This window comes from Orcinus orca, chromosome 11, assembly GCF_937001465.1.
Source record: "Orcinus orca chromosome 11, mOrcOrc1.1, whole genome shotgun sequence".
NCBI lineage: Eukaryota > Metazoa > Chordata > Mammalia > Artiodactyla > Delphinidae > Orcinus > Orcinus orca.
The window spans coordinates 73,851,221-73,866,661 of NC_064569.1; the positions used below are offsets into that span (position 1 = coordinate 73,851,221).

General features: G+C 38.0%; 1 protein-coding gene across 1 annotated transcript in view; it reads right to left on the reverse strand.

Annotated features, from left to right (window-relative positions):
• Nucleotides 1-15,441, reverse strand: part of EPYC (epiphycan) — a 38,288-nt gene that overhangs the window by 10,597 nt on the left and 12,250 nt on the right. The window contains exon 3 of the mRNA XM_004285114.2: nucleotides 3,276-3,447. Coding sequence (XP_004285162.1) covers nucleotides 3,276-3,447 — 172 coding nt within the window. The remainder of the gene's footprint in view (nucleotides 1-3,275; nucleotides 3,448-15,441) is intronic.

Below are 15,441 nucleotides of genomic sequence, written 5' to 3' on the forward strand. Positions count from 1 at the left end.
ATGTAGATGTAGGTAAATTATATGTCTGCAAACAGAAAGACCAAAGAACTGCTGACCAGAAGACTGCATTTTCTTTGTGAAGGAGGCGGCTAAGCTCTCTGATGAGTTTGAGGGGTTTAGGGAGGAGGAGAAAAAAGTTGTGAGACATGAGATTGATGGGGAAAGTGAACTAGCCATGAGAGATAGAAGAAGAAAGTGATGGAAGACTTTCTTGGGATTGCTCAGTGTCAATTCATCCCCATTTAGCTGAGACTTTGCTAGTTTTAGCACTGGAAGCCCCCGGTCTTGGGATCCCTTCACTCCTAGGCAAATCGGGACATCTGGTTGCCTTTGTTGAAGGAGCCATTCGTGGTTTGAGATCAAGAACTGGTAATGCACCTACTAAGGTCTTATTACTGTTGTTAAATAGAAAAATCACGTATAATAACAACTTCAGGAATGAAAACTATTTTAGGAATGTAAATCTAGGAAAAAATTTTAAGGGAGAGCTATGCATTATTTAGTACTTGCTAATTTTTCTAATCACTGTAAATGAGTATTTGCTACTTATCACAGTTTTTAGAAAGTAAAGCATTTTGTTCTATATATTCATGGTCATGCTAGTTTAATAATCACTTAGGGTAATTATATATAGTCACACCAGTTATTATTTAATTCTAGTTTTTTCCACTCATAACTCAAGCCTACTTTATGTGGCTTCAGAATACTATTTCTAGAAATTGATATTCATAGTAACAAATAATATTTTGACTTTTAATGTTTTAAATATTTCCAAACTATTTGCCTTTGATAAATTTATAAGATTTAAATTTAATTTTAAAGTTTAGAATTTCGAGAGATGCTTCCTCTTTGGAAAGTAAAATGTGAATTAAAATTTTAACTTCATTACTTATTCTCAGACTCCTTTAGAGACAAAAAGTTTTTTTAAGTCATAATTTTTCTTATATTGTTTCAAAACTGACATTATTGAGCCATAAGTTTTACTAAAGCTTTTAAAAAGATTGGACATTCTGCTCTTCTATTGTTCCTGGCTCATTAGGTAATGATGCCAGATCAGTCAACTTTTGAAAGATCTGAAATTACTTAAAAGTAAGTAATGTTCTAGAGATATTTAATTTCCCTATTTTGAGGACTTTCTGCTGGATATGTACATTTCCTTCTCACTGTGTGTGTATCTCCCTGGTTCTGTCTGTAGCGTGTTCTGCTACTTCATAGAAAGTTGACTATGTGGAAAGAATATGGTGTCTTCATTAAAGAAAGGGCTTAGTGGCCTCTGTTTTCATGCCAGCGCCCCTACGTACCACTTCCATGACCTTGGACAACTTTTATAGTATTTTGGAATTTTAGTTTTCCTATTTATAAAGCGAAGATAACAGTAACTAGTACTTAGTATTGTTGTATCTCTTCAAAGAGCTGATGTACATAAAACACTTTAGTGGCTGGCGTATAGGCAGCATTTCACAAAAGACAACATTTTTACACTACTTATTGGTGAACAGTTAAAAACTCACAGAAGCAGAGGGTAGATTGGTGGTTACCAGGGACTGGAAGGAGGGGGAAAGAGATAGCTGTTCAACAGGTATAAAGTTTCAGTTATGTAAGATGAATTAAGTTCTAGACATTTGCTTATAACACAGTTCCTATAGTTAACAATGCTGTATTGCACACTGAAAAGTTTGTTGAGAGTAAACAAAAAAGATATACTCTTCGGGCTTCCCTGGTGGCGCAGTGGTTGAGAGTCCACCTGCCGATGCAGGGGACATGGGTTCGTGTCCCGGTTCGGGAACATCCCACATGCCGCGGAGCGGCTGGGCCCGTGAGCCATGGCCGCTGAGCCTGTGTGTCCGGAGCCTGTGCTCCACAACGGGAGAGGCCACAACAGTGAGAGGCCCGCATACCGCAAAAAAAAAACAAAAACAAAAGATGTACTCTTCTATCAAGAATAGAGTATTGAGAATAACTAACATTTATGATGTTTACTGTGGGCCAGGCACTAACTTCATTCAGTTAATCCTTATAACGACTCTATGAGGTAAGATCTATTATTTATTATCCCATTTTTTAGATGAGAAAACAAAGGCAAAAAAATACTGACTGCTTTGCTCAAGACTGTATATCTAGCAAAGTCTCAAAGCTGGGATTTGAATGCTCTTTCCTCTCTTCTGTTCTCAGTGTGTTCTGTACAAACTTTTCTTATATTACCTGTAACATATCACTGTCTCTAAGTTGGTTTACATGTCTGTCTCTATGTACTAGACAGAAATATCTGTGAAAACAGTAGTCATTTTAAGGCAAGTCTTGTATCTCCAGAATTTTTAGTACAGAGACTCTTGATACTAACCAAACCTTTGCAATGGGAACTCTGTACCCCCTCACAACACCATTCTCCAAGTGTGTAATAGTGTTCTGGTGTGAGTCCACTTGAACAGCCCCCAAGGTTGACACTGGCAAATTCTAACATGAAATACCAACAAATCATAGAATCAGGCTCAGCACCAGGAATTCCTTCTCATGACCTAAATAAAAGGCCATGGTTTACATCAACTTCAGGCCCTACTAGATGGAGTCCGATGTTATGAAATACTTTCTTCTCTTTTCCTTTTCCTGCTGCTTCCCAGGACTGAGTGAAAAGAAGCCTGTTTTCCAATAAGTACACAGACAAGAATCAGAACAGGCTTCAAACCCAGTGTGTGAACCTAATAGCTATGTGATCTCTGGAAAGTTCCTATGCTCTCTGAGCTAGTTTCCTTGGTAATAATGAAAAAAATAATACTAATACCTTCACAAGGAGGTTGCAATAGTCAAACGAGATAATGTGAAGTGCTGAGCATTATGGCCCACAGAAAGCATGTGCTCAATCAATGTAAAATAATATTACCATCATCACCATCATCATTATCATCATCGTCGTCCATCATCACTTGATCTCCTTGAACTGCTGGGGCCTGATCTCTCAGACACGGACTCTGATCTTGCTGATAGTGTATCGTTTGTTCTAGAAATGCATTCCACCACAAAGCTTTCTGAGTAATGATGCCAGAAAAATATTTTGACCCCAAATCTTTGGTTATTTGATCATTTCCATCATGCCAAAGCAGAAGTATTAAAACAGCTTTATATTTTAATACCAAATACATGTATATCTCCTGCTTCAAACCTAGCCTATAACAAAGTTTACTCCTTGGGTCATGGGGGCTCCCTGCAGAGTTGGAGCTTGGCAGTTTTGAGGAATGTACAAGTGGACTTCATTACAATCCAGCTTTGATGGACCTGACCTTCATTGGTGTGTGGGCCCAGAACCCCAGGGAATTCAGGCTCCTGTGGAGAAGAGCCGTCAATCAGTCTGGGGGTGGACTCCTCTTCCTCTTCCTCTTCAGCATCCTTTGGCTGTAGTGGCGGGGTGAGGAGCTCTCTGTTCCCCGAAGGTATCGCTGTCGCTATTTCAATCTGAAAAAGAAGCAGAATTTCATCAGGCAACCTTCTCAATCACCCTCTGTGGCAGTTACACAAATGTAAAATGTATCCATCTTTGCCGCAAGAGGTCGCTGGTGTTCTGAAGTTGAACAAGGTGGGACGCCTGCTTGCCTGGGAAGGTCCATGCGGTTCCAGTTACTGTTACTGTTTTTAATTAATTTTGTTTCTCAAATCTTAGTAATAGTTTCCAATGCCTTTTTAATTTTGGTCTTACTGCTCTTTACAACATTAAAAATAACCTCGTTTATTGTTTTCTAAATACCTACCATTGCAAGAATATATTATTGTTGTGAAAGATTCAAATTAATCCAGAAGTGTGCAGAGTAAAATCCAAAGTCCCCTTCATCCTGCAGCCCCAGTTCTACTCTTCTTGTAGACAATAACCAATAAGAAATTGATGTGTATTTTCAAGTCCTTTTAATCCTTGGTTTTCTAGATTGAAATATGCTGTTCCTTTACAATGACTTACACTTCCTTCAATTGCATTTTTAGTGAAAAGTATCCTTTGTACTAAAATAAAATATATGGAGACAAGAAAACTACATGATTTGATTATGGAATGCTATTTCTCATATATTTTCACTATTATTTGAATAACAAATATTACCAATAATATTTGGGTATTAAAATTGACCTTTTTGAGAGCTTTGACAATAGGAGGCACTTTTATAAAATTTGAAAAGCTTCTCAAAGGTTTTTTTTCATGGCTACTGTTTTAGATTACACTTGCTTTTCTCTTCTTACTTGCATATTTTATGTAGTGAGTTGTTGCCTCTAAGAACACTGTTTGCATTTAAAACAACCCGTTACTCTCAACTTTCTTTCCTTATCTCAGTCTGTTCCTTTGTATCCCTTAGTAAATCCCTACCTCCCTACCCCACATTCCTGCCGACCTTGTAACTTTGGGCAGGAAATCTGTTCAAGACAATTAGTTATCAACATGTAGGAACCACCCTTTGAGGCCTAGTTTTTTCATGGCATCCCAGAAATTCCAAATTCTCGCTTTATCACCTTGATATGGCCTCCTGATTCTTGCCATCCTTTATTTGGTTTCATTAAAAAAGCAAAACAGGGCTTCCCTAGTGGCGCAGTGGTTGAGAGTCCGCCTGCTGATGCAGGAGACACGGGTTTGTGCCCCGGTCCGGGAAGATCCCACATGCCGCAGAGCGGCTGGGCCCGTGAGCCATGGCCGCTGAGCCTGCACGTCCGGAGCCTGTGCTCTGCAACAGGAGAGGCCCGCGTACCGCAAAAAAAAAAAAAAAAAAGCAAAACACACAAATTGCTTTCTAACTTTTAATGTCAAAATGATATGCAAGCTATTACTTTCATGTGTAAGATAAGTACATAATTAGGCTAGATATTTTCTGAATATTTTAGATAGATGTTTCCGTTAACCATAAAATTTTAAGATAGACTTATGATTTAATGTCACTTTTATACACTTGAATACATTCCTTCACAAATGAAAATTATCCTTTTAAGGAATGCTAAACTTTTTTTGTCAGTTTACTTTTCTGGATGTGTCTCCTTCTATGCTTCTGTAGTTTCTCCATTTCAGCCCTTCCTACATTGTATGGGATTGATTCCATCAGGTTTCCGCCAACCCAAGCCTACTTGATGGTACGCTTTGAGTTATGTCTTTTATCTTTGTACCTCAAGGCTGTAGCATAGTAGGTGATCAACAAGTACTTACTGAAAATAATAAAAAAAATTTTGCTTGTCCAAAATAAATCTAATTCACAGCTCTATGCTTAATTTTAGAGATTTTGCTGAGAAAAAATCAACGAATGTATTAATGCGTTGAAAGCAAACCAAAAGCACATTACAGTGTATTTGGTGCATTAGGAAGCCATACATGAAGATATTATAAAACGTGTCCAGAAATCTCTGCTTGAGAAGATTAGGCACACTTCCCTAAACAGAGAAACATACGGTTTCCATCTGCAGGGTCGGAAGGAGGCAGTTTCAGAAGGAATGGATTTGCAGAGAGACCAAAAGGAGGCTCTGGGAAGAGCGGAAATTGAGACAGATCTTTCATGGAATGGAGGCAGCCTAAAGGGAGAAACACATTCCAGACACGTTGCCTTGAATCTTTAGCTTTGTAGAAAAATGTTTGCACATACTTTTTACAGATAATTATTTTTCCACCGATTTGACGTGAAGCTGTAAGGTCTCACTTGTCATTCAATATAATGAGGCAAAATAACTTTTGTGTTTATCAAAAGCTGTTTTGTTCATGCTTACTTGCTAATAAAATGTGAATGTTGAATAAATTTTAAGACCAAAGGAAAGGGATTTTTTTTCAGTTCAGCAAAATTACAGAACTGTAACCTCAAAGTACTGTGTCTGGAGAGCCTTTTGTATTGCAGACACCATTTATTCTCACATTGAATAGAAGTGATGTAGGCTTCTGTCGTCTTTTCCTCTTTAACAATTTTCATACCATGATGTGAAGCTGTGAGGCAATGCACGCAGAGAAATGAGGCCAAGGAAACGTGACCACCTGGCTCTCCGTGTGGCAGACTTTTATGCTTATGCTGCAGAAACCTAAATTGGGGAATAAACACAAATGGCCAGAAAATATCCCTGCCCCCCTTTCTCAGGCTACAATTGGAAACACTCAAATGCAAACATCTGAGCCTCTGATATAAGTATTCACTCTTTTGGAGTTTTTCTCCACTCTTTTTCGTTTTGCCGCCTTATTTTACTCAGACTTGCTCCCTACTGAATTGACTTTTTGATCTAAGCATTATATTTCCCTAAAGTTTAAAAACACAATACAGGGTCACTCCCACATGTGACCTTGAGCTTAGCTATCACTGCACTTGCTTATCTTCTTGACCCAGTACCAGCAGGGTACATCTTTGAGTTGATTTTCGTCTCATTCTATTCTCTTGTTTACTGACTGTCCTTTAGATGACTGATGCCATGCGGACTGTGTTTAGAAGCACTTTCCGTGTCCACGAGAGAGGTGTATCTCTACCAGGGATGACAAATGCATAGCGCATAGACAGTGACCTGGGTAGAGTGACGTCTCACCAGATGGCAGGCTGGAGAGATCATAGTGCCAAGAGGAGTCCTCCACCCTGCCTCAGCCTCCACACCCAGCACAGACTTGACTCCACAGAAGCAACCCAGCACCTCAGTGCAATCTCAGGAAAATCAGGGCTGAAATGACCCCGAGGTGTCTTAGATGAAGTTTCTGCTCCTGGAGAAATAAGGAATCTCAATAGAAAGTGAGTCAGTTACAGTTTTTTGTACCAGATGATGTGTACTCAGACTTTTACCGGCAATATTTATATTGTTATTAATAATACTGCAAAAGATTTGAGACTTTTATTCTCCAATAGTCAGCAAAGTTGCCCATAGAAGAATCTTCCTATAAAAGTGCTCAGCAACATTTTAAGTGACAATAACATAAAGGGGGGGGTGGATAAATTGGGAGATTGGGATTGACATATACACACTATATATAACAGATAACTAATAAGGACCTACTGTATAGCACAGGGAACTCTACTCAATACTCTGTAATGACCTATATGGGAAAAGAATCTAAAAAAGAGTAGATATATGTATATGTATAACTGATTCACTTTGCTGGACACCTGAAACTAACACAACATTGTAAATCAACTATGCTCCAATAAAAATTAACTTAAAAAAACAAAAAACAAATTTCAATCAAATCTCCATTTGTCCCTTAGCAAAAAGCACATATAAGTGATCCATACATCCATATTAACCATATTACTACCGTTAAGCCTCTTATTTATCTTAATTTCAGAGTAAAAATATGAAAAATTAGTATGTTCAGAAACAGCAGTCACACTTCTTCCTAACTGGCTCATTCACCACTGATTCCTTCCGTAGAGACCTCTTGTTGAGCATGCGGCTCACACGTGTTCAGAGCAGTCACAAACCATTTGTGCTGTTAAGCATTGTGTTTGAATTAATAAAAACGAATGTATTTTGTTTTTTGATATTTTAATATTTTTTCATCTGTGCATTTAATCTGCACTGTTTCCAATGAGGAACTCAATGAAAATGTAATATATGTGTGATGGAAAGAATGCTATGAAAGAATTTGTTACTCAGATTTGATTCCTATCTTTATGAATGAGTGAAAGGATCACTAAATGAATAAGTGAATTTGTAAATGATGGAAGGTTCACCAGTCTTTATAATTGTCTAATCAACCAGACTGAATGTCTGTGCCAAACATTACACTTAAGTGATGATCAACTGTCCATTTTACCCATCATTAGTATTTTCTAAACATCTATAAACACCATTGTTTTTTCTCCCTATTACCATCACCATAATCTAAGTTACTTTGTTCTCTTGCTTGAAATACAGTCATAGTCTACTTACAGGAAGTTGGGATCTCCTCTACTATATATTCAACCTTCAGTGAGAATAAACTCTTAAAAATACAAAATTGATCATGCCCACCCCTGTTTGAAAGCCTTCAGTGGCTTTTTATTGCTCTTGATAACCAACAGAACAATGGCCTTGAAGAAGCACTGCAACATATTGATTATGAGGAAGTATCCAGACTAGATGAGTTTGAATCTAGCCTCGGTGTTTAGGCAGTTACTTTACCTCCCTGAAGTTCAGTTTCTTTATTTGTAAAATCCTGATATAAATATTACAGCAGTGTTAGGGTGAAATCGTTAATACACATAAAACACTTAGAATAATGTCAGACACATAGTAAGTGCCATGGAAAGGTTTGCTATTATTATTAAAATAAATTTAAAACTCTTTGATTCACAGAGTCCTGCATGATTTGCCCTTCAAGTGTCCTCTGCCTTCAACTCCTGCCAATTGTTTTCTTTTGCTACACTGGCGATCTTTTGTTTCTTATACTCTCCATGTTCCTTCTTCTATAGACATTTGAATGCACTAGTCATCTGCTTGGAACTCCCTCCACTCCCCAGCTTTTTTTCCCTTATTTTATTTTTAACAGCTTTATTGAAAGTATAATTGCTATACAAAGAACTTCACATATTTAATGTGTACAGTGTGATGAGTTTGGATATATGCAAACATCTGTGATGCCGTCATCACAATCAAGATATTAGATAATATCCACCACCTCCCAAAGTTGCCTTGTAATCGCTTATTTGCCCCTCATATCTAGTTCAGGTCTTACTGCCTCAAGGAAACATCTCATGATCTTTGTGACTTAGACAAACATGTTTGATGAGTGGCTCTCAGAGCTTTGTGTACTTCTTTTGGCACATCCACCATTGATTTCATGGTAGATTTGTGTGGTTTTTTTGGATTGTTGCAATTATTCCTTTTCTAAGATCCTTTGCAACATGACTTTTCAACTCCTGCAATCAAGAAGTAGAGGGTCATTTCTCATCCCTTGAATTTTGAATTTAGACTGGCCTTCTGATTTGCTTCAGTCAACAGAATGTATTGTTGTGTCAGTTTTGAGGGTAGTTCTCCAGAAATATTTCATGTTTTCATTTGATCTCTAGGAACCCTGCCCAGTCATCATATGAATGAGCTGGCTCCAGCCTGTTGGAAAATGACAGAGCATATGGAGTACAGGAAAGCCATGTAAGCTGAGGCCCACCTAGTCCATCCATCCCTGAACCAACCCAACAGCTGGTTGGGGATATATGAGTGAGCCCAGTGCAAACTAGAAGCATAGCACAGCCCAAATTGCTGAACTGCAGAATTGTGAGCTAAATAAATGGTTGTTTTAAGCCACCAAATATAATGATGAAAAAACAACAATAAGGTATATAACATTAACCCTCATGGGGAAATAGATATTAGTTAAATAGCCACATATACAGCACAAAAATCTGTACCAATAATTGTGCACATTTAATAGATTTGTAAACTGAGGATGGAAGGAGGGAGGGTTAAATAAACTGCCTGAGGTCACATAGCTTCTATGTAGTAAGGCCAGGATGTGAACTTGATTATCGTTGCCACAGAACTGCACAACGCCCTTAACATTTACTGACTCTGTACTCAGCCAAAAAAAAAAAAAAAAAAAAAAAAATCATGCTGAATAATCTAACTTCTTAAATATCTTCATTCTGAGGAAGAGGAGCTCTGGATAGGAACAGTGAGCATTGTCATCGCTGGGAATGACTTCACATTATAAATTCATAAATGGACTTCCTTGTACATATTTTAAGCCTCACATGATTTTTTTTTTCTTGGTGTCATTTATCAACCTACCATCAGCTCTGATGGTGACTGATCATGTTAGTCAGTTGCTGACCCTGAAGGCTGAACACCCTACCAAGGCCATGTTGCCCGGTGGTAGCACTTGGCAGCCAGTCAGTCCCTGAAATTGACAAGTATAAAAAGAAATCACATAACAGGGCTGTAGGTAGAGTGTAAAATTCCAGCCGCATTTATTATAATTTTCTCTCACTTTTGTGAGAAATAAGTATTACGTAGAATGAAACTCTAGTCTGATTAAGCATGATGGCTAAGACAATTTCATATATTCACCAAATCATCTCGTTTTCCTCCTGGGTATTCAGTTAAAATAAATTTTCCAATTTATTTGACTCTAGCTTGGGTCATTTGGCTAGTTCTAGCCAACTGACGGGCAGAGAAGGTCATGTGCAGCATCTGGTCAAATTCAGTGAAGAATAAGCATACTTTCTTCATATTCTTTCTCTTCCCTTAATCTGTCAACAGAAGATCCACTGTGACAAAGGTGAGGATGGTGACGTTCTAGCATGAAAGATGTTCAAATCCCTGAATAACTACTTGGAAGACAGTAAACTCATTGACCTGCATTGGGTAGTCATGTCAGCAAGATATAAATTTTTATTGTGTTAAGCCATTGGGATTTTGAATTGTTTGTTACAGCTGCTAATGTAACTTGCCCTAATATAGACCTTTTCAATTTTTGTTTTCTTATGTGTTTCCTAATTAAACTGATGGAACAGTTTCTAATATTTTGGGGGTTGAGCTATCTAGCACATATCATTGACATTAGAAAAAATAAATGCACATTTTTTTGTCTCTCTATCCTCCCTGATTTCTCTTTTACAAACAACTGTTCTTTGATCTTGGTTATTTGGTATAGTACTTACTGAAATATTGTATCACTTTTTTAGTGAATTCACCATTGTTTCAATTTATTTTTAAATCTCAGTATTTTATTAAGTCAAAATTAATAAATCTATATAATGAATAAATATCTGCAAGTCAAAATCAAAATTAGTTAATGGCTTTTTGTTTAATCAAAATAGCATATAATAATCATAACATTTGATATTGACTTGCTAAGATATGTATGTATTGACAAAAACATGTAAATGCTTCCTTTTCTTTTAATCTATCCTAACGTATGGTTACTCTTCATAAATAACTCTAAATGGTAATGCTTCTTTGTATTCAGTGCAATGTTTAAGTGAAAAATTTAATGCAAAAGAAACAAAAGCTGATGATTTAAAGTTTCCGTTTAATCATACCCTCCCTAATCTGTGTCTCTTCTGGGACCTCAGCATGTTTTTCTTTGTTCACATGTTTATTTTCTCATTTCCTTTCCTTGTTGTCAGAACATGGCAATATTTCATTTTTACTTGCCAGAAAGATTTTTTACTTCAGTTTTATCCCAGTTTATTCAGGACTCTGTTCACCATCATCCCCTTAGACTCCAGAAACTTAATAGGTTTCCAACATCTTAGTTCTCACAAAATGTATCATCTAGTTCTAATTGAATGTCTCCAAATAATATTGGTAGGGAACTTTGGCAAAGGCTGTAGAAACACTATTTAATAGCAAAGTCAGTTCATGTTCCCTTTCCCCTTACTGCCCTTGTTCCCCAAGTAAGGATGCCAGGACAATTTAGTGTAGGCTGAAATCAGTAATCTCATGAGGATGGGGGTAGGGAGAGACAGTCAATCACAGTAATTGAAAACAAAGAAGTTGGACTGAAAACCAAGATATTTAGAACCTTTCAAATGCTAGCTCTTTATTTTATGGTGAAGTAATTTAGTATTTTTTTTAAGTTTCAATCTTTCCCATCCTAACACAAAGCAAATTGTTCCTTCTAACACAGACTTTATTGAGGCACAAACTGTAACAAGCTGTGCCTTTTAATATGTAGAACTTCTCTGCATACAACTGCTATTCATTGATGATGATGTTGATGATGTATTTATCAGACGTAATTATAGACATTTTGAATAAGAAAACGTGCATTTTGGAGGATGTCCCAGGGAGGAGCAGCTAGTAGCCAATTGCCTTCAAAATAGATAGTTATTACATTATTTTTTTTCCTCATGTACAGTCTCAGTGGTAAAGGCTTGAAAAATTTTACAAATTTAGAAACCTTACTTTATCTCTCAGGGGAAGAATTACTTTAAACAAATTCCAAAGACTGTACTAAACCAGGATGCTAACCTGAACCCTGTTATTGCCACCAATATGTTCTCTGTAGTCTCTGTAGCTTCACTTGGGGGCCTGATTATAATCAGAAGTTTGTAGGAGCAGAACCTGGGTATATCAGCTCTATAATAGCATAATGTAAAGGAAGGGCTGTCTTTCAAGGGTTCGAAATCCTTAGATTTGCTGACTATCGTTAAGTTTCTGCAGTCTAACATGATAGATATCCTCCTGCCAATAGGAGAAGGCTGCTGAATAACAGTTAATTGGCTTTGGCAATATTTCACTCTGTGATCTTCCTTTTTTTTTTTTTTTTTTTTTTTTGCTGTACGTGGGCCTCTCACTGTTGTGGCCTCTCCCGTTGTGGAGCACAGGCTCCGGACGCGCAGGCTCAGCGGCCATGGCTCACGGGCCCAGACGCTCCGCGGCATGTGGGATCCTCCCAGACTGGGGCACGAACCTGTGTCCCCTGCATTGGCAGGCCGACTCTCAACCACTGCGCCACCAGGGAAGCCCTGATCTTCCTTTTTAATCTCAGTACAAAAATGTACGGATCCCCTTCAATTTCCATTCTATATATGTTATAGATTCAATATAGTTATTGTGAAGGATTTTTATCTTAAATGTTCTGTATTTGATTTCTTTCATGTTTATGTCTTTGATCAGAGTTTTGATATCATAACTCCAGAGAAAACACACTTAAAAAAGAGTTGATCAATCCTCAATATCTTTTAGATATATTTTATTTGCTTTCCTCCTTATATGAATTAAGAAATGGAGTGTTTAATATATTTGCATATATACCATTTACCTCTTTAAAGCCCGTTTTGAATGTTAACAAAGATATTGATATGCTGTCACTGTGATTATCCTTTGGGGCCCGCCAATCTGCATCTTATGTGGAGTACACTGACATCACAAGCCAATAATTGTACAACCTGATGGATGACAACATTGCCAAGTAGTAATTCTTGAATTATTTCAGTGCGTGTGTGTGCATGTACCTTAACAGTGGAAGCCTCTCTGTTCCTAGCAAACTCAAGACAAGGTTTACCATAACTTGGCCTAGGAGTGTTAGAATGAGAAATTTGTGGAATTAGGGAGGGTCTAATGAAAATTAGGCATTTAAGAAAAAGGCTATGTAGGGCAATAAGAGGTCAGGTCCCATCTGGGGTTAGAAATTAGTATGGTAGGAGAACATGTCCAGGATAGGATTATCCAACTCAGAAATGTGAAGATTTCCAAAGATTTTTTGAACAATGTTATTTACTTTTGGCAGATTTGTAATTTACTGATTTTTTAATGTCTCTGTGGAAGATGCCACAAGACAAAATCTGGAGGACTATGTCAGTAAAACAAAAATCTGGACCAGAGAGAAAAGAGAAAAAGGCTCTCATTTAGCACACAGTACTAGAGAAGTAAAGGGACCAAATTGAAAAGCATATTAAACTGGTTAAAAAAATAGTACCTGACACACTAAAAGAATAGCTGAGGGACATCAAATACCCCACCTGGGTCCTATCCCCAGAGATTCTGATTTTAATAGTCTATGGTGTGGTCTAGGCATTGAAATGTTTTAAAACTCTAGAGATGATTCAAACATATGGCCGAGGTCAAGAACCACTACACTAGAGGGGAAATTAATTCCGCAGAATAGGACGTGGGAGACAGAAATGCTAATTAAGTCCTGGAACTTTGAAATGTTGAGTAAGGTCTTGATGAGAATATGGTAGAAGGATTGTTTTTTACTAGCCTCCCAAGGACCACAGGCATCAGAAACATCAACAGCAGTTTCAGTTCAGGAATCTGCTGAGGTTGATTCTCCAGCTGAAAAACAAAACAAAACAAAACAAAAACATGGGGAAGAAGTGGAAACTCTCTGGGAGGCGGATTTCTTGAATTCCACAGCCTGAAGCAAGAGTAAAAGCCCCTGCCCTGGGGCACACAGCTTCCAGACTAGAGAAACCCCTGGCTGAAAATCCTTGCTTACAACAGAATCTGTCACTTGACAGAACACATACTCAATGCAACACCAGGTACCAGAATACCAGGGCTTAGCAGGAAAGTGGGAATTCAAAGGCAGTATGCAGAAAAAAAGAGAAGCCTAAAATGGACCTGGTAATTGGGCCTGCCGTCAATCACCTGTGCTAGATAACAGGATGTATAAAAACTGTGCTAAGAAACAGGAATATCTCCAATAATACTCTGAGAGAAGAGCTTGTGTTTGGGGATGTTGTGCTGCTCATACCGTAGGTGCATCAGAATGACATGGAGAGTTTATTAGATCATTGATCACTGGGCCCCCCTCTCGAGTTTCTGATTCGTTAGGTTTGGAGTGGGACCTGAGAATTAGCATTCCTGACCAGCTCCCAGGAGATGCTGACGCTTTGAGAACAGCTGCTCTGATAATGGTAAAACAGTGCCATAATTTAACTCCTGGTGGGAGATTTCTCCCAATTGTACTTGAGCTCTAACTATGCAGACTAGAGACAATGAACATATGGTGACCAACATCTGGATGAGGTCAAACCAAGATTTCTTCCATGTTCCAACTTCTCAGGTACCATCAACTCTCTTCTTGGTCTCTGGACAGTATGTACTGGTTTGGGGAATATACTCTTGCCTAGAATAACTATTTTAGGGACTCAGGATTATCTGGTTTTTAAAAATTTGATGGGGGTTAAGGTCAATAATGTGATAATATTGTATGTGCAATTAATGCTTCATTCCCTTTAAATATCAAGGCCATGGGAGACTTGGTAATGAACAAATAGCAATTTATGTGCCTCTGAAGAACTACATCTGAATCTAGTAGAGGCTACTCAGGTTGTAGTTACTGAAAGAAGCCGGCTTGACCCAAGCAAAAAGAATTCATCTAGCTGGGATGAAGCAAAAGAAATTGAGAAAGGGGAGTTTGGGACTGCATATTCTTTGGACTTTTAAATCACAAGGCAACTAATTCTGACTTCGTACAGCAATATCTTTGGATTTAAACAAGTTTAGACTTTAATATGTAAGAGACATTAACGTGCAGTTTTTAATTTTTCCTCAAAAACTTTATAGAGGTAGGAGAGCTATATGCTAATCTGTGTCCTGTTTCTGGAATTGTCTTATTGGAGTGTATTTACTTAGCATTTCATTTCATTGCAGAAACTCTCATAAACTCTGATATTAGATAATGTGGCTTGATATAATTTGAGGTAGAACGTAGAACTGAGAGTGAAATTTCAATCTTAGGTGCAGAGAGGCCTTTGAGATAAATTCACTGATGTTCTTGGATCCACTTCAGAGTTTTCTGGGGTCAAAATCTACAGACTTCCAGAGGACATCTAAGAGTGCCAGCTGGCATGAGGGCAGGCCTCATGAAGGTAGCAGTGACTGTCCTAAGAAATGGGCTGCTTTTCTCTCTCGACATGGAAAGCTAAACTGAACCTAACGGGCAAGGCTGATGGCTTGAGAGGACACCGTGTTGGGGAGTGGGTGTATCCTCTGTGGCCCCTTTACTCACTCCTCCTATGAGAGGAAGAAAGACGAGGGTAATTGGTGAGTGAGAGGAGCTTGGCCTGAGTGGTTCATCTTCTTCTTTAG